The 19737-nt window shown below is 39.6% G+C and overlaps 1 protein-coding gene across 4 annotated transcripts in view; it reads right to left on the bottom strand.

Annotated features, from left to right (window-relative positions):
* Positions 1–19737, bottom strand: part of RAPGEF4 (Rap guanine nucleotide exchange factor 4) — a 337463-nt gene that overhangs the window by 243006 nt on the left and 74720 nt on the right. For 3 of the 4 annotated variants that reach the window (XM_008064745.2, XM_008064747.2, XM_008064746.2), the window contains exon 4: positions 15102–15248. In XM_008064745.2, the coding sequence (XP_008062936.1) occupies positions 15102–15248 (147 nt within the window). Of the gene's footprint in view, positions 1–8749; positions 9136–15101; positions 15249–19737 lie in introns of those variants that run through there. The other variant, XM_021715884.1, reaches the window with a different exon arrangement.

Below are 19737 nucleotides of genomic sequence, written 5' to 3'. Positions count from 1 at the left end.
AATCTTTTTTCTGGAGATTGTGAGACCTGAATTCTGTGGCAGAGAGAAAACTGTCAAATTCCTTCAGTCTAAAAAGGTTCACAAAGTTATATGGCTTACTTGAAGTCATACAATATGAGTTTTGAGCATTACTAATAAAGCAACCACAATAATTATTCAATCATTATCATTCATAATCCATTATTATTCAGAATGCTTACAATTCAGTAAATGTTGAGAATCACAAGCCAGCATTTTAGTCCCAGACCCCCATTCATTCTCAAGTTACACTTAGAAGTTGCTTTACTCTTTCTACCTTAGCTATCTGATCTCTAATTAGATAATAAAATACAAAATTATACAATTCTATAAAATGGCAAATATGCTATGTATTTTTTTAAATCAATATTTTTTATTTTAATATTGTGGGGTGCAGTTAAGGGTTAGGTATACAAATATGCCTTGCTCAGGCACCCTTGTTGATAAGGGGTGTCTCCCCATCCCCAGACATATATTGACTACCGCTAATCCCACCTCCCATCCCCTCCCTAACTCTCCATATTTTCCCACCACTGTCAATCCTTTTCTTACAGTATCACAATAGATGTTCAAGGTCCACTATATGAGTGAGAACATGTGATACTCAGATCTTTGTTTCTGTGAGAGATCACTCAGTATTATAGACTCTAGTTCCATCCAGGTTGCTGCGAAATTTATGATTTTGTTGTTTTTTATGGTTGCGTAGTATTCCATCGTGTATATGTATCACATTTTTTAAATCCAGTCCTCTTTTGATGAACAGCATGGTTGGTTCCAGGTTCTTGCTATAGTGAACAATGCCCTGGGAAGGCAGACACTGAGAAAACTGACTTCAGAATTCAAACATTGTTTTGTTAAACACTGGTCAAGTCATGTTTTCTTAGCTTTGGCTCCCTCCCTTACCTTGGGGAGGTAAATCTCCTCTCTCTCACTCTCTAATTTACCTTCTAAATAAACTTTGTTTGAAATTTTTTTTTAAAAAAGAAACAATTGGAGGGAAGATATAGATTTGTAATAACATTTAATAATTTTTTGAAACAAAAGAGAGAAGCAACAAAAAGCTTTAAAAACTCCTTCAATGTATATAGCCAACACCAGTGGGTAAAACACATTATCACTTATGTTATTTTTCAAATCTGCTATGAATGAAAGTAAGATATCTTTATAAAAACAAACCTTAGTTTTAAAAAATCATGAATTAACCAGGTTTGTGGTGAATTTAATGGATTCATGCTAATTTAAAAATAAATAAATAAATAAATAAAATGTATGTTAAATATTATGAAAAATGAAAAGTAAAGAGACTGAGATAAGCTATTTGCAGGAACTGCAACAAAGAGTTAATGCCTTAATCAAATAAAACATTCATATAAACTGGTAAATAAATGCCAATGTATGCATGAATAACATGTCCTGAAAGAGAAAATATAATCAGTAAAGAAATAAATAAGAAAACCTCAACCATTCCAGTAATCAAAGAAACACAGTCACAAAAGCAATATCTATTATCTTGGAAAAATGTGCAGACAGTCCCAACTTACAATGGACTCAACAATTTTTAGAATTTACGATCATACAAAATTGATACACTTTCAGTACAAACCATACTTCCAATAGTCATACAACTATTCTATCTTTCACTTTCAGTACAGTATTTAATAAGTTACAACATTTTACTATACAATAGTCTTTGTGTTAGATGATTTTGCCCAACTATAGGGTTAAACATAAGTGTTCTGAGCACATTTAAGGAAGGCGAGGTTAAGCTATGATGGCTGGTAGGTTACGTGTAGTAAATGTATTATCAGCTTAGGATATTTTCAATTTATGATGGATTTATCAGGATGCAACCCCATCGTAAGTCAAGGAGCAATTGTATATATGATGGTCATGTTGACTAAGGCCAGAAGCAATAAACATGCTCAAATAACTCTTGGTGGTAGAATAAAATGTATTGAAAATAAATACGATCATGTTTATAAAGAGTCATGAAAGTTTGCAGTCCTCAAACTAGTAATTCTTTTCCTGGGAATTTATCCTAGTGAAGTAATTCTTAAATTACAGTCCAGGGACAGTTGAGGGCTCCTAAGACTCTCAAGGGATCCATGAATTCAGAATTATTTTCATAATATTATAATACTAAGACATGACTTGTCTTTTTTACTGTCATTCTCTCACATGGTTACAGTGAAGTTTCCCAGGAGCTACATAATATGAGATGACACCATTGCTCTGACAGCTGAGAGAATGTGTGCCTATAGGATGGTGGACTTTAGGGATGATCTTGTACCTTATGTTTGCTATTTCAATAACCATTCCACATAGGCAACTGCTAATCCATAAAGCCTTGAATAAACCCCACAGACTCTATCTCTAAAGCACTGATTGCCATTATCCCTTAAATCTGGCAGAAACCCCAGTTTGGAAGTAGAATGTCTGTATGAAGGGAAAAAAATTACGCTAGGAAATTCAATGCAGATTAGTAAGAAACAAACATATTATTCAATCACAGGGCCTTAGCATGAGCAAAGATATAGGCCAGGTGTATGCAAGAGTAAACGAAGCCCACTGCTAAAAGACAAGGTTATCAGCCCTGACTGCCCAGAGACCCATCAGAGGAACTTTAAGAAGCTATTGATTATATAATAAAAATGTGGCATATAGACACTTTGGAATACTATTCAGCCATAAAAAGAATGAAAGAATATCTTCTGCAGCAACATGGATGGAATTGGAGAATTAAGCGAACTAAATCAGGAACAGAAAACCAAGCACTACATGTTCTCAACTCTTGTTTGTTAAACAAAAAACAAACCCAGGCATTTGGAAACACAACACATGACACCCTCCAAGGATGGCTGAGCTCTCGCCAAGCCTGCCCAGGTGCCCAGCAAAGGAGAATGCAGAGTGCCACACAACACAACCGAGGATGGAAGCCTGGCCCTTCTCTGTGTGCTCAATTCCTTAGGACAAGGTTGCCTCCCACACTATCATTTGGTTAACTGACCCCAATCCTTTAGGGATGCTCAAAACAGCCTTGTTAGCCATACAAGGCTATTATAAGTGGGAGCTAAACTAAAATCTGCAAGAAATAGAAAATCATATAATGGACACTGGAGACTCAGAAGGGCGAGGGAGGAAGGGGTGGAGAGATAAAAAAAAAATCCATTGGGTTCAGTGTGCACAGGTTAGGGGTGGAGGGTACATTTCAAGCCCAGACCAAAAACTATTTATATTCCCCCAAAGTTATTGCAATTTTAAAAAGGAAAGAAAGAAAAGGAAAAAAAAGCTATTGATGAGGCTGCATTGTCTAGAGATTCTGGTTTCATCAGTCTATCAAGGGCCTAGGTGTGGAAATTTTTTTTAAAAAGCTCCCCAGATATACCCAAGCCAGGTAAAGACCCAACAAAGAAAGAGAACTACAGGCCAATATCTTTGATGAACATAGATGCTAAAATTCTCAAGAAGAACCTAGCAAACAGGATTCAACAACACATCTCAAAAATCATCCATCATGACCAAGTAGGCTTCATACCTGGGATGCAAGGCTGGTTCAACATTCATAAAACCATAAATGTAATTAAATACATCAACAGATGTCAAAACAAAAACCACATGATTATATCATTAGATGCAGAAAAAGCTTTTGATAAAATCCAGCGCCCCTTCTTGATAAAGACCCTCGAACATCTAGGCATATGGGGAACATATCTCAAAATAGTAAAAGCCATCTACGAGAAACCCACAGCCAGCATACTCCTAAACGGACAAAAATTGGAACCATTTCCCCTGAAAACTAGAACAAGACAAGGATGCCCACTCTCACCCCTCCTGATGTTCAATATAGTATTGGAATTCCTGGCTGAGCAATCAGAGAAGAGAAGGCAATCAGGGGTATCCAAACAGGAAAAGAGGAAGTCAAGTTATCTCTCTTTGCAGATGACATGATTGTGTACCTTGAAAACCCAAGAGAATCTGTCAAAAACTTCCTTACACTGATAAAGGCCTTTGGCAAAGTCTCAGGATATAAAATAAATGTGCAAAAGACAATTGCATTTCTTTACACTAATAATAAACAAACAGAAACCCAAATAAAAACCACAATTCCATTCACAATAGCCACAAAAAAAATGAAATACCTTGGCATCTTCCTAACCAGAGACGTGAAGGACCTTTACAATGAAAACCACAAAACACTGCTCAAAGAAATCAAAGATGACACAAACAAGTGGAAAAATATCCCATGCTCATGGATTGGAAGAATTAACATTATGAAGATGTCCATCTTACCTAAGGCAATCTACAGATTCAATGCAATACCCATCAAATTACCAGCAACATTCTTCTCAGACCTAGAAAAAACAACACAGGAATTCATATGGAAACACAAATGACCAAGAATAGCCAGAACAATCCTCAGCAAAAAAAAAAAAGCAGGTGGTATCACATTACCAGACTTTAAACTTTACTACAAAGCTACAATCATCAAAATAGCTTGGTATTGGTTTAGGAACAGGCATATAGATCAATGGAATAGAATTGAGATTCCAGAAGCAAAACCTCAATTTCTCAACCAACTCATCTTCGACAAACCCTCCACCACCTACCACTGGGGAGAGGAGAACCTGTTCAGTAAATGGTGCTGGGAAAACTGGCTGACCACATGCAGAAGATTGAACAGGACCCCTATCTATCCCCATACATAAAAATTAACTCCAAATGGATCAGAGACCTAAATGTAGAACCTCAAACCATAAGAACCTTGGAAAATGAAGGACATATCCTCATGGAAATCGGAACTGGCATCCAATTCCTGAACAAAACCCAAAACCCACAGGCCATAAGAGAGAAGACAGACAAGTGGGACCTCATTAAACTGACAAGCTTCTGCAAAGTCAAAGAAACCATCAAGAGAGCAGGGAGACAGCCTACAGACTGGAAAAAAGTATTTGCCAACTCCAGGTCTGACAAAGGCTTAACATCTTGGATCTACAAGGAACTCAAATGTGCTGAAAAGAAGAAAACAAGCAACCCCATTATAAAATGGGCAAAAAATATGAACAGACACTTCACAAAGGAAGACATCCGAGCAGCCAACAGACACATGAAGAAATGTTCAACCTCACTAATCATCAGGGAGATGCAAATCAAAACCACACTGAGATACCACCTAACTCCAGTCAGAATGGCAATTATCAATAACTCAAAAAATAACAGCTGTTTGAGAGGGTGTGGCGAAAAGGGAACACTTCTAGACTGTTGGTGGGAGTGTAAACTAGTGCAACCTCTGTGGAAAGCAGTGTGGATATTCCGAAAAGCTCTAAATATCAACCTCCCATATGATCCCGCAATCCCCCTACTGGGAATATACCCTGAAGAACTCAAATCACTCCATAAAAAAGATACCTGCACACGTATGTTTATCGCAGGATTGTTCACAATAGCAAGAACCTGGAAGAGAACCATGCTGTCCATCAAAAGAGGACTGGATTTAAAAAATGTGGTACATATACACGATGGAATACTACGCAGCCATAAAAAAGAACAAAATCATGAATTTCGCAGCAACCTGGATGGAACTAGAGTCTATAATACTGAGTGACCTCTCACAGAAACAAAGATCTGAGTATCACATGTTCTTACTCATATAGTGGACCTTGAACATCCAATGTAATACTATAAGGAAATGACTATGCTGGGCTCAGTGGCTCAGCCTGTAATCCCGTGCCGTTGGGAGGCTGAGGTGAGTGGATTGCCTGAGCCCGCGGGTCCGAGACCCACCTGGGCAACTTGGTGAGACCTCATCTCTACAATAAATCAAAAATTAGCCGGGAGTGGTAGCGCGTGCCTATAGTTCCAGCTACTTGGAAGGCTGAGGCGGAAGGATCGCCGGAGCCAAACAGGTCGAGGCTGCGGTGGCCGGGAGCAGCCACTGCACTCCAGCCTGGGTGACAGAGTGAGACTCCAACTCAAAAAAAAGAAAAAGAAAATGACTGACAGTAGTGGGAAACTATGCGGGGGGAGGGAGATGGGATTAACGGTAGTAAATATTTGTCTGGGGACAGGGAGAAACCTCTTATCAACAAGGGTGCCTGAACAAAGCATATTTGTATACCTAACCCTTAACTGTACCCCACAATATCATAATAAAAAATATTGATTATAAAAAAACCTCCCCAGATAATTCTAATGTGAAGCCAGTTTTAAGAACTACAACTATAAATGATGAAAGATACCAAAAAGTTCTTCTTTCTCCCTAAATACTATATTTTTATACAATATGTACTGCTGCCCTATATTTTGTGCTTGCCATTCACATCATTTGTGTCTCTGCCTTCTTTAATTTGCCAATCAAAAGGGAGGGGGGGACACTAAATTGTTCATCCCACATGGCACACGAGTCATCGATCAACATTAACTTTGGCCACTCCAGTCAGCAAGGCAGGATTTACATAAAGTTATCTCTGTTTTGCAATCAGGTGGCCCAGGAAGCTGGAGAGCTTTGCAAAAAGTCATCCCATAAAGTTGGGTTAAATCAAGAATAGATAGAAATTTGAGGCCAGGCCACTTGACCACATCAACAGCCTTTGGAAGGTCTGTCTTGCATTTATTGGTTTGGGCTAGACAGCTTAAAACGCTGAGGTCAGTGAGATCAAACAGGGGCAGGACTGCAAGAATTCGGAGAGGTCAAGTTAGTGACAGGATTTCCTGCTGCTTCTTCCTCAGTGTCAGACGCTCTGCCCCAGTGACTGTGCCCTAACCTCTCACAGCAGCCCAGAGACTATGACATGGGAGTGGAATCTGGCCCCAGGAGAGCAGGAAAGTCCCATGACCACAGGGCTTTCTACACATAAAGAGCTTAACAATATCCCCCAGTCCACACCACGAGCTCCTTCTGAAAGTCTCAAGTTCTTAACGTTTTCCCAACCAGAACTGCCTTTGCCTGAGGGAACCCATTAAACCTCAGAGCGGATTTCTCCAGATGAAGACTGAACAACAAACAAAAAACAAACCCAGGCATTTGGAACACAACACATGACACCCTTCAAGGACAGGCTGGGCTCTCACCAAGGCTGCCCAGGGGCCCAGCAAAGGAGAACGCAGAGTGCCACACAACACTAAGGGAAGCCCAGCCCTCCTCTGTGTACTCAGTCCCTCAGGACAAGGTTGCCACCAACACTATCATTTGGTTAACTGACCCCAATCCTTTAGGGATGCTCAAAAGCAGCCTTGTTAGCCACACAAGAATTCAAAACCAGATCACATTGTATTTGAATGAAGTGAGACCCAGGCAAGAAATAAACATCTCCCTGCCCTGCCTCTATATTCTTCAGCACACTGGATCTTTTTTTTTTTTTTGAGTTGGAGTCTCACTCTGTCACTCAGACTGGAGTGCAGTGGCCACTTCTGGCTACCGCAGCCTCAACCTGCTGGGCTCCAGCGATCCTTCCACCTCAGCCTTCCAAGTAGCCAGAATTACAGGTGTGCGCTACCATGCCCGGCTGATTTTTTGATTTATTGTAGAGATGAGGTCTCGCTGCCCAGGCGGGTCTCGAACCCGCAGGCTCAGGCAATTCACTCACCTCAGCCTCCCAAAGGCATGGGATTACAGATTGAGCCACCAAACCCGGCTGGATCTTTCTTAGAGAATTTTTCAGTGTATCTTATATCTGTGTCTCTGATTGTCTGCCTTCTCCATTAGATCATAAACCACAGAAAGGTAGATTATGGTGTGTTTTGCACCCTTACATGGTGGGGACCAAGCATGCTTGCTGAATATAACAGAAGCTTCTTGGAGATCAAATTTTATAAATGGCATCAATAAGCATTGAGTTGAGAAGCTACTGAGTAGGGCAGGCTGCCCAGAAGACTAACTGGGTGAATGAAGAGACCCCCTGGAAGAGAGGAGCACAGGGAGAGGGGGCCAGGGTGTGGTATTCACAGAGTGCTGGCAAACACACAGCCAGGAGAGGCATTTTGGAACCTCTGTTAACAGCAGCTCCTAAAACACTTGAGTACCCACTGTACACCCCATAATGAACACCCAAAGGAAGCACCAGCTCAGAGAAAGTAACTACTGGTTACAGTACCCTGCCAACAGGCCTACCGACAGCATCTGGCATTCCTGGCATCTGCCAGCCAAGCCTTGATCTGTTCAGACCCCCTGATCACCTTCTTAGAAATAGTGGAATCACAGCTTGAAAAGCAGGTAGAATTTCAAGTTATCAATAATGTAAAGGAATGCCCACGAACACTAAGGACTTCATATAGTCTGAGAACTATAGGCAAGATGCCTACCAGGCATCCAGAGGGTGAAATACCACCACCCTCAATCTGTTTCCTTGACTAACATTCATTTTTAATATATGTCATTCAAATATGCTACTAGATAAATGCATGTACTTAATATTGATGTGATCAATGCAACTGCCTAGTTATGAACAACTATCTCTATTTATCTTCTAGAAACATATTTAGGAACATCAGGCTAAATAAACATCCTTCACTACCAGAAAAAGATGAGCCACCCACTCACCCCTTCCCTCCACACACACCACAAACAGAGATGAAATCAAATTATGTCAGTGCCGTGGTACATATTTAGGTCTGGTGGAACATAATTAGAAAAGCCAGAGATGCTTTGGAGCATAACTCCAAAATACAAACAGTGACATGTAATATTTCCCTACTCTCCCACCCTTCACTAAAGAATAAAAAGATCCATTCTGACCTTGTAGAGCATACGTCCTTCTTCTTTCGTCTCTCAAAGTTCTCAGACATCCAGTGAATATCTATCCATTATCTGGGCAGCAAAATGTACGTGCATTGCTGTTAATTCCTTATTCGTAACTATTACTGAGTGTATCTCATTCCACAGAGAGGAAACCAGTGCTGATGGTTCTCCAGGAAAGCTCAGGCAGTCTGAGGCAATAAGAAAAGACTTCCTTTTTTTTTTTTTTTTTTTTAACTTTAGTTAGCTCCTAATAACTTCACTCCCTTCCTTTCTGGGTTGGAATCATTTTGCCACTCCATGAAAAAACTTGAAGACACAGGAGTGAGACCCTGGTGCAGACATAGGACCAAGTCATCGGAGCAGGCTTCCGCTTGGTTTAAAAGAGAATCAGAACTGTGAGGAGAGAGACAGGAGAAGCAGCCAACAGGATGTGTGTGGCTGGAGTTCCTGGCATGAAGTCTTGGCTTTCATGTTTATTTTTGGATGTATTTTTCTTAGCCCTTTGATGCAAATTTCTGGCTTGGGAAGTAACCCTACAGTACAAGCTCCAAAGTTGCCAAAAGTAAGCACGGGAGAATGCGGGCCCTTTGGCTTTCTGGCTCCAACTACTCCATTAATAAGGGTGCAGGCCCCAGTGCATTATCAGGCAGGCAAGGGGCTGCCTGTCTGTGCATGAGCCGTGCAGTCCTAGCTCAATACCCGGGTTCCCTAAACACCCGAAATGTCAGTCGACCTGCAAAGCCTACCATTAATGCAAATGCAAAAACAACCTGAAATTGTTAGCATGTTAAATAAAACCATGCAACTCATCCAAAAGACTTTTGAGATATTTACGTTCTGAGATATTAAGTATTTCATTTTTTTGACAGCCACAGACAGATAGCAACATCAAGCCTATTCAAGCAGGAGCAGATGCCTCTGGAAGGTATATTATTCTAATAGGGTTTTTAAAACACATCAGCCAAGACTAAGTTGCTGTCGTTTCTTATAGTGGCTTGAAAGATTATTAATGGAAAAGGGCTTTTTTCTCCTATGTATTCTAAAAAGACAGTAAATAAGAATAACTAAAAAGCTTTTCAGTTCGACAACTGCCAACATATCTGGTAGAATCTTATAGGAACAAAACACTCTAAAAATTAGGAAATAGAGATAGATATAAACATATTTTTTTCAACAGTATTCATTACTTTTAGCAGCAGTCCTGTTTACTAATTCCTTTCTTTTCCTAGGACAGAAACATACACTTTCTTATTTTTACCATTCCATTTTATATCTCATAAAGCATGAAAATAGATTTTCAGTTCATTAACAATATTTACTGAGGCCACAGACACATTTGGGAAATAAACTCTACCATACCAATCATTATATCCAAGCAACAGTTCTCTGTGACATGCTTTGCTCTGGTTGAATAAAATCACAACAGTGTACCAAGAGATTTCTGAATAATAATCACAGCTAAGAAACCACTTTTATTGTAACACGGGTTAGACTACAAATTTAAAATATTGCTTTTATTTTTAATGGCTCTGTAATCTTATTATTGTCTTCAAATGTTCAAAGCATATATTCATAAATATGTATTGTTACCTTGAATACATTCAAATATGGCTCACAGTAAAGGCAAGTTTTTTTCCAGAATGATGTCCATGCAATTGAAACACAGGTAAACAGGTTCAAGGGCCTCTTGGTAGCATCTTTTATGGATTTGACCGAGAGTGCCTTTCTGCTCTACTTCCCTGAACACACTGGACTCATCACTTCATTCAGTTTCATGTATTTGGAATATTCCATGTTAAGATGTCAAAACATACCACAAACCTAAAACAACTGCCAACATATCTGCCAAAGCATCCTCATACAGACACAACATTAGACAAAAGTCAGGAAGAAAACCCCCCAAAACCCTTATCATTGTTGTTCTAACCACTGGAAACTCTCTTATACACTGAGACAAAATTCATGAAATTATACAGTAAATCAGTTCTATATTTCTTCCAAGAGCTACCATCAGTCATAAATACTCATAATCTTGGATCAACTTCTAATAACTGGCTTAAATTTCCTAGTCTACACTTAACTACTTTGAGATTTAACGTCCTTACCGGAAGTTAAATGCCACTAGTGTCAAAGAGTTTACATTATAAATTATAATTGTCTCAAGAAATAAAAATGGTATTCTAAGACTTTTAAATTAATTTTCTTCTGTATATAATTCAGAAACATAACTATCTCTAATATTTATCTCTCTCTTTTCCTCCCTCTCTTCTTCTCTGCCCATCTCTTTCTCCCTCTTGAAATGTGACTGAAAAATGAGATATTTTAAACTGTGGCTAATATTTCCTATTAAGCTCTAATATCAAAGAGGCGTGAATGGACAAAGACATTACTTACCAACTCAAATAAATTTACCATAATTCATTTAAGCTAAGAAAATATGACCTGACTTTAAAATAGATCAAACCAGCACCCTCAAAGCTGACCATAAACTGGCAACTGAAATAGGGAAAGAAACATGTAGGATACAAAAAAAAAAAAAAAAAGTCATCAAGCTGTTACCTCAGTTATATGCTGGAGAATATTTATTGTATTTGGTGTATTTGCAGAGACTATTGAAGAAATGCTTCTGATCACATTTATGCAATTTTAAAAAATCCTCTAGGTGCCACTCATTTGACTTACAACATAATAGACAATATAAAGCAAGAGGTATTTGGGATGGAATTGAATAGAACTTCAAAATCTCACATGTGATTCTCTGAGTGCATACCTGTGGAAGTTCAGGAAACTTCCCTTTGATCTGGAAAGGAAAAGGAATTTCCCCTAGCTTTGTGCTGCCATTAAAGTCCCAACTGTAAGATACAGAGTATTCGCTCAGTCTATTAAGTTACTATTTTTTGGACTGTTACCTGTTAGTGATTAGGGAACATAATTTTCAGTTAGAAGAAGTAACTCAGAATCCTAATGGGAGTGTGTCTAGCCTCCAGCCCCTATTAAGTGACATCAAGAGCACATATAAGGAGACAAAGTCAAACACAAGAGCGCCTACCATAAAACAGGCCCACCAGGACGTTCCTCAAAAGTAAACAGTCAAATGAGATGAATGTGCAAATTCAGACTATGATCCAAGCTAATTTTCACTATTTGGAACCTGTCACCTAACATTGCACCTTTCCTTCCCAATGGAGAGGGCTCATCTAGTTCACCTCTCTGCTGCCATCTCACAGTTCAGAGATGACTCAGGAGTCTGACTGAATCCTAAAGCTGTATAACTCTTTCCTACGTAGTTCTTCCCTTTTGATATTTGGCTGACAGGTCTCACTTGGATTTCAGCTGACAGTATGAGCTTGGGTTTTAATGTCTCTAACAGATGCTATTCACCAGTACAAGGATGACTGAATTATTGACCCGGGTATCTGACATAATCAAGGAATAGGTGCTCTGGTTAACAAATATTTTGCTAGCAAATTCGTGCTATATCTGCCATGAAAAGATGACCAATATTCAAAGTATAGAGATCAAATTTATTTAAAGCCAATGATATATTATACACTGAAATGATATAATAATGAACTTGCTCGTTTATATTTTTTTTCTGTTTCCTCTGAGTAGAATAGAGGACCCTGCCCTGTATATACATACACATACATATGTTTGCAAATACCTGACACACAAGAGATACTCAGTATATATTGAATAAACAGTAAAATAAACAGAACTCAAAAAAGATATATGAGAATTGTACAGTTTTTTAGGATTATCATGTACTGTATATGCTTGTGAATAAAGTTCTGATTAACAGATTATAAGCTAATGGGGTTTGTTGCATTTTCAGTTTAGATAGGTAAAACATTGCTTGAGCACCTAATTCACACACTATACTTAGTTGCATGAACAGACAAACAAAATGAAATATCTGACTAATCTCTTACTCATTATGAGATTCCAGTCCCTGCCCTGTAAAAGGTCAGCCTAAAAATTCTATCCATCATTTTCAGCTCAAAATAGCTCTCTGAATCTTGCCCCTGGTACACTTAAGTCACTGGTAAGGGAGATCAGAAATCATCCTCAGAGATTAAGATGAGGGGTCGGACTCAATGAGCTATAAAACGTATGACAAGATTTTGGATAGTAAGAACAGTCCTCAATATCAGTGTCTCTATTTAATAGAAACAGTCCCAGTCCCAGAAAACAGTCCCAGTCCCAGAATGTACTCAAATACAACTCAACCAAGGGATCAGACTTGGCATCATTAACAGTAGAGCAACCAGACATTATGATCCTCCTCGGGTACTCAGCAACACCTTTGACATCTTCTTGCCAAAAATGTTTAGCCTAACTTTCATTTACAGGAAACCTTGGGAGTAGAGGTGAAAAAAAAAAAAAAAGATAAAACAATTAAACAAATCTTACTTTGGGAGAAACTGACCTGGCCTTTTTAACCAGTCAATGTTACTGGGAGGCTAGGGGAGAGATAGAAGGAAGGGAAACAAGAGAAAGAGAAGGGGACAAGGGAAAGAGAGAGACTTAGATATAGAAGAATCAAATGTAATCTGTGGCTCTTGATAGAAGCCTGGTTTGAGAAAAAAAAGCTATAAAAGCTATTTATGAAGCAACTGGGGATATCTGAAATATAGACTGCATACTAGTTGATATTAGGATATTATTGTTAGTTTTATAGGTGAGATCATGGTGTTATGGATATGTAGCCAGATATTCTATGTTTTTTTGAGACATATGCTGAACATTTAGGGTGAAATGTTATGTCTATCATTTCCATTAAATTGGCTCATCAAAGAACAAACAAAGATGAAACAAATACGGCTCTATGTTGCTGAACTACATGGGGTAAATGGATGCTCATTGAATGAATCTTTTTAAATTTTCTGTTTGAAAAACTTTAAAATGAGTTTGTTTTAATGTTCACAGGCAGCAACTCTTAAGGACTTCCTCCTCACCACTGAGAGCTTCTAATGAAAATAACAATTTTTAAAATATTTCTACAAACCATCCTCTATCAGTAATTTGAGAAAGTCATGAACAAAAGCAGTTATAATAACGCACATCGCGGTTAGAAGTCTTTTTTGTTCTGAAAACCAGTTTTCCAAATTCCTTTTTTGAAAAAGACTTTTTGGTTTACCTTTTAAAATGAAAGATCAAAAAAAAATGGTTTATTTGCCTCAAGCTTGGTCCCTTTTAATTGACAGGAAACCTCTCCACACACACCTCATGCAAACCTACTTTCGATTTTCCTTCCTAAAACTAGCTTTTGTCTCTGAACTTTGCAGAGCGGTTGGAGCTCTTTAATATTTTCTAAGAGAAATATTTCAAACAAGTAACCCCACAATTTATTCACTACTGCCAAGAATAAAAGTAACAGGTTTCACCACCAACCCTTCCAAGGCTTTGCGTGACTTTTAAGGCGAAGCATCACTCATTCACCTGCAGGTTGGCTCCCTCAATGCATCTGCCATTTGTTTGGCTCTGGAGGAAGCAATTTGATTACACAAAATTCTTTTTAGATCAAGTTTAAAATCTTCGCCACACTGGGACAAGTGGCAAAGCCTGCCAGCTCCATGGGTTAACACTTGGACACACTGAGCCAAGGACGAAGACAAGGAGCAACCGCAGGTTAAAATCAGAAGCTTAAAGAACTGAAAAGGAATGAGCGTGAAAGATGCAAGGCTTAGCCGGGCCTTTATAAGTGTGCCATTTGCCATGACTGCATATGAAACGATATATTCCTCATCATTTTTGCAAATGAGTGCAGTATCCTGAGGGGCACCAGTAAGCATCAGGAAATGCAAAAGCCCCTAGGACCCGTGTGTCCATCCACTGCTGTGCCACCTATGCATTTTGAAGTTGGCAAGTCACTAGACATCTTTACGTGCCTCCATTTTCCATATCTTATTATAGAGCACATCATTTCTAAAAGCATTTACATGAAGCAGATGTTAACCCCATTCATTCCTCTTTTCCAGGGAACACATCAATGATGATTTTTAAAATGCAAAAGAAAATGTCAAAGTATTTTGTTCCCTGGTTAAGAATACATCTGTGAAATAGGAGGGAGAAAATACATAAAACACTCTATGGTCATTCAAGAAATAATTATAAGGTATGTCAAACTACAGAAAATTGAGCAAGTGCTAAATTTTAAAAAAAGGGATGTCTTGTGTCAAAATGGCTTCTTCACTCACTCATTTCAAAAACAAGTTCTGAAAATTAAATTCCATCTACAGGCTCAGAACAGAACACATTAGGGCTGGACTATAATGCCATTATCCACGGGGCAGCTCCCTTTCTTTTCTGAAACTGCATTAATTGATGAAGAAGCCTTGGGGCTCACCTCCCATAGTGCCTTGAAGTCCTTCTGCTCGATGCGAAGCAGCTCACTGCTCTCCCTGGTAACGATGGTTGCATGGCGTGGTGTGTTGTCCAGGATGGACTCTCCAAAGGCCGTCCCAATCCCCAGGGTGCAGATGGTCACTGCATCCTGAGAATCCCAAACACTGGTTATTAGAAAATGAAAAATCCAACTGATGGGTGAGTTGTCCTACTTTCAACTGAGGTATAACTTGCACAAAATAACACATCTAATTTAATTGTACAGTTTAATAAGTTTTGTCAAATATATATATATATCGGTGTAATGACTACCCACATCAAGACAGAATATTTCTATCACCCCTGAAATTTCCCTCATGCCCCTTTCCAAGCAAGATCTTTTTTTTTTTTTTTTTTTTGAGTTGGAGTCTCACTCTTTCGCCAGACTGGAGTGCAGTGGCCGCTCCCGGCCACCGCAGCCTCGACCTGCTGGGCTCCACCGATCCTTCTGCCCCAGCCTTCCAAGTAGCCAGAATTACAGGCATGTGCTACCACGCCTAGTTGAATTTTTGATTTATTGTAGAGATGAGGTCTCGCTGCTCAGGCGGGTCTCGAACCCGTGGGCTCAGGCAATCCACTCACCTCAGCCTCCCAAAGGCGCGCGGGATTACAGGCTGAGTCACCGAGCCCGGCTAGCAAGATCTTTTTTTCAGAGGTAATACTGTTCTGATTTCTATCATCATAAAGGTACTTTGCCTGACTTAGAAGTTCATGTAAAAAGAATCAGACAATAGGCATACTCTTGTTTGTGTGTGGCTTCTTTTGCTCAAGATACTGTCTGTAAATTTCATCCATATGGTTGTATGGATCAATAGTTTTTTCCTTTTATTGATGAGTAGTTTTCCATTGCGTGGGTGTTCCACAATTTGCTTATCCAGTCTCCTATTTGTGAGCATTTGGGTTGTTTCTAGCTTGGGGATATTATAAATAAAGCTGCCAGCAATAACATCTTTTAATACAAATACTATCTACTTTAGGAAAAGGGGAGAAATCTATTGAAGATAAACTCAGGGTTTTTTAAAGTGAAAGAATGCAGTTGTAATATTTAAATAGAAAACCAAACTAAGGAAGATACTATGTCCGTCTGTCTTGAAGAGATGAGGAAACGGAGGGTCACAGTGGTAGATACACACAACCTCACTTCACACAGTTAATAAGTAGTGTGACCAGAATCTTGCCTAGTCTGACTATGAATTCCAGGATTTTTGTATCATGCTGCCTCCTGCAGCCATAACAGAGTAAAAACAGCATCTGATGAAAGTACAATGTGACTAGTTTATAAAATGTCTGAATTGATGATTTCAAAGTTTCCTAAGGAGTACTAAAAAAGTAATTTCCTCTCTGCATGCAACATTGGTGATAATGTTTGGATTTAATCCTAACTAGTTTCAAATAATGCAAATAGCCACTCAAAAGTCATCTGGACATTAATTTTGCAAGGCATTAGAAACTAAGCGAGATACACAAGAGTAATCCTCTGAGTTAGAAAGCACAGTTTTTCTTTCATGCATCTAATACACGATAATAGGCAAATGTTATTAAGATCAAGTTAGTGACTCTGTAATCACATTACTAAGACAAATGCCCATAAGAATCCAGATCCTTGAACCATGGCAAATTGCTTCTGCACAGATATTACCATATAAAATTATGTTCAGGAAAATAAAATCAATAATATCTCAGAAAAAAGAATAAAAGATCAGGGGAGAAGTTAAGTGTAGTTAGCTAATAATTTTTCCAGAAAGGCAACTGCAAACAAATTCACTCAGAAAAATATCTCCAGAACCGAAATATCAATACTCAGTGAGTTAGGCGCCTCTGAGTAATGGTTAAATTCTAGTAAAAACACAAGATAGACTATCATATGTCGTAGACTATCACAAATTCTCCAGAATAGTTCCCTTCAAGTTCCCTTGAAGCTCCTGCTTGCCTGCTTCATTTTTTATCACCTGAACCCTTCAGGAAGAACTCTTTTGCCTAATTTGTACTTTCTAGTGATAAATTCTATTTTAAAACTTGAAAGAGATGGGCCATAAGCATTACTGCTGCCATCATTCACATGGCTTTCACGGCTATTTGCAAAGTATAATGCAAAAGAAGCAGAAAGCTCTCAGTGATGCCTGAGCAAATTGTGGTGTTTATGGATTAACCAGTCTTCTCCTTTCTTAACTCCTGTTCCTGACACATGGTTTGTCACCAGACGGTACACAAAGAAAGGCAGAGGCTGTGAAGTGCACATGAGCCTGTCTTTTCTCCAGTAAACAGCTCTTGGAATAAAGATGGAAGTTTGAATTTGTTATTAGAGTTTCCCTGGAGATTTCAACCTTATCCATGCCTTATCATATGTAACAAAATGTAGTCATGGTAGTGTTGCCAACCTCACTTTGCGTATTTCACCATGTCAGGACCTCCTCTGGAAGGGGAGGGGTGTGCCAGCCAGTGCCCAGCTGAGGTTATTGGCTCGAGCACCCCAGTTCATTTCTAGGAGTCCACACTCTCCTGGAATGTGGGATCAAGCCTCCCTCTATCTCCTCCTTCACACTGGATCCACTCAAATTTAAGGGCAGGGAATCGCAAATTACAAGATGTGCTCTTGGAATCAGGACTGAAAAATCTTACCCAGTAAAAATATTATTTGCAAGTTCAAACTTTACTTTCAGCAGGTTCAGAATATTTTTAGGACACATTTACTTAGAAACCTGAATGGAGTTAGGAAGTGTGGGTTGGGCACTGGGATAACTGGGCACAGAAAGGTAGACAGAGGGGCTAGGCCCTATTTACATTAGAACCACGGGCAGGGCCTTTCAATGTGGTTAGAGAGTAATTATCAAAGAAATGTACATGCAAATGTTTTCTCATTTTGCAGAACCAATGTAAGCTGCCTAGTATGTATGATGAAAGGCAGGACTAAAGTAGACAGGATGAACGTGATTTGATACAGAAGATACACTCATCCGTGGGCCACCTGAACATCTAACCAGATCGCTGAAGATCAGGATTCCAAGCCAGAAGTCCTATAGATGTGCTCATGCATGCTTCTGCCTGTTGCTGAACATGTCTGTTTCTGGATGTAGCATGATGACTTCCTTCTCAGCTTACACATACCCTAGAAGTCTGCTCACGTCTTATATACATACTTATCTGACAGGGACTATTGAAAAGAACATTTTTGCTATAAGAAAGCGATTGGCATTAGTGGGAAACTGTCGGGGGAGGGGGGTGGGATTGGCAGTTGAGGGAAACTGCTAGGGCAGGGAGGGGCAGACCTCATCAATAAGGGTACCTGCATGATCAATGTTTACATACCTAACCCTGAATTGTACCCCACATCTTTATAATAAAAATTTAAAAAATAAAAATAAAATATACATGTGTTTGCAAAAAAAAAAGAGAACATTTTTACTTCTGCTCACTTGCAGATTAATGTTCAGAAAGGCCATCCGAAAGAAAGTGTTTACAGTGACATAGAGCCTGAAGAAAGCAATCAGCACCTACTCAGGGAATATGGATCGACAATGGTGAAGGAATATCTTGTTTTATGGCAAGATGACAATTTATTTGGGGTATTTTCAGATGGGAAATGAAGATTTAAAAACCTACATGTCTTCAACACATGAAGGTGTGTTTAGCAGATGCTACTGGAGCCCACCTCAGCAGCTTTCTGGACAGTTCTGCCCAGTGGCCAGCCTCAGGCACTGCGTCATCGCCCTGCCTGAGGGCAGAGGCATAAGAGTGGGAGGATAAATAACCCGGCTTCCTCACCTCACATAGTTTCCAGGGTTCCTGAAGAGGAAGCCAAGTTGCCCACAATGGAAACTCTTTATTAATACACTTTTACTGGCTTTCCTTGTCTCCAGGAAAGCTACTTGTCACCAAATCTTTCTCCGGGTCTGCTTCTGGGGAAACCCAAAACAAGAAGAGGGGGTTGGCCATCACGGCTGTGGGTCCTAAATTACACTGAGATCTCTGGGGAGGTACTGGACCAAACCAGCATTCCCAAAGAGACTTCTGTTAAGGGACAGGGACCAGCCTAGCACCTAGCGCTTGTATCAGACACATCATAAGTGCAGTATGCCTTGGATGACACATGGGAAGACTTCACTGTGTTAGGAGCACATACTGGGTCCACTGAGATTCGCTCTGCTACCTAACAAGGGGTGACAGGCTCTCAGAAACAATTACCTATGGCATATCACTGACGTGTCATCTGCTTTCTTCCTCCGACCGGATCCAGCTCTCTTACCTATCAGTCCACTTGATCACACCTTTTTCTCCTTCAAAACTGCAGACCGCCTTACTTAGTTACCCACTAACCCTCAGCTCCCTGTCCCATGGTACAGCACATGCATGCAGATCTGCATGTGTGTGAGTAGAGGGTGGGGTCAAGCCCTGGGTCAGGTGTCTTAACCAGGAGGCCCCGTTTATTCTGCACAACAGGTAAATGAGAGCATGAATAAGCTGCTTTGCACAGTGCCTAAGTCAAAACAAATGCTTAACAAATGGAGAATACTCTGATTGACCGTAGTATTAACATAATTCTGCAACATCAGTATCAGTGCTCCCCTATAGATTGAGCAGAACCAGGCACAAGGGTGTTC

Source organism: Carlito syrichta, unplaced genomic scaffold, assembly GCF_000164805.1.
Source record: "Carlito syrichta isolate Samal-C Ts95f unplaced genomic scaffold, Tarsius_syrichta-2.0.1 Scaffold307991, whole genome shotgun sequence".
Taxonomy (NCBI): Eukaryota; Metazoa; Chordata; class Mammalia; order Primates; family Tarsiidae; genus Carlito; species Carlito syrichta.
Note: the sequence above shows the minus strand (reverse complement) of the source record. Positions and strands in the feature narration are given on the sequence as shown.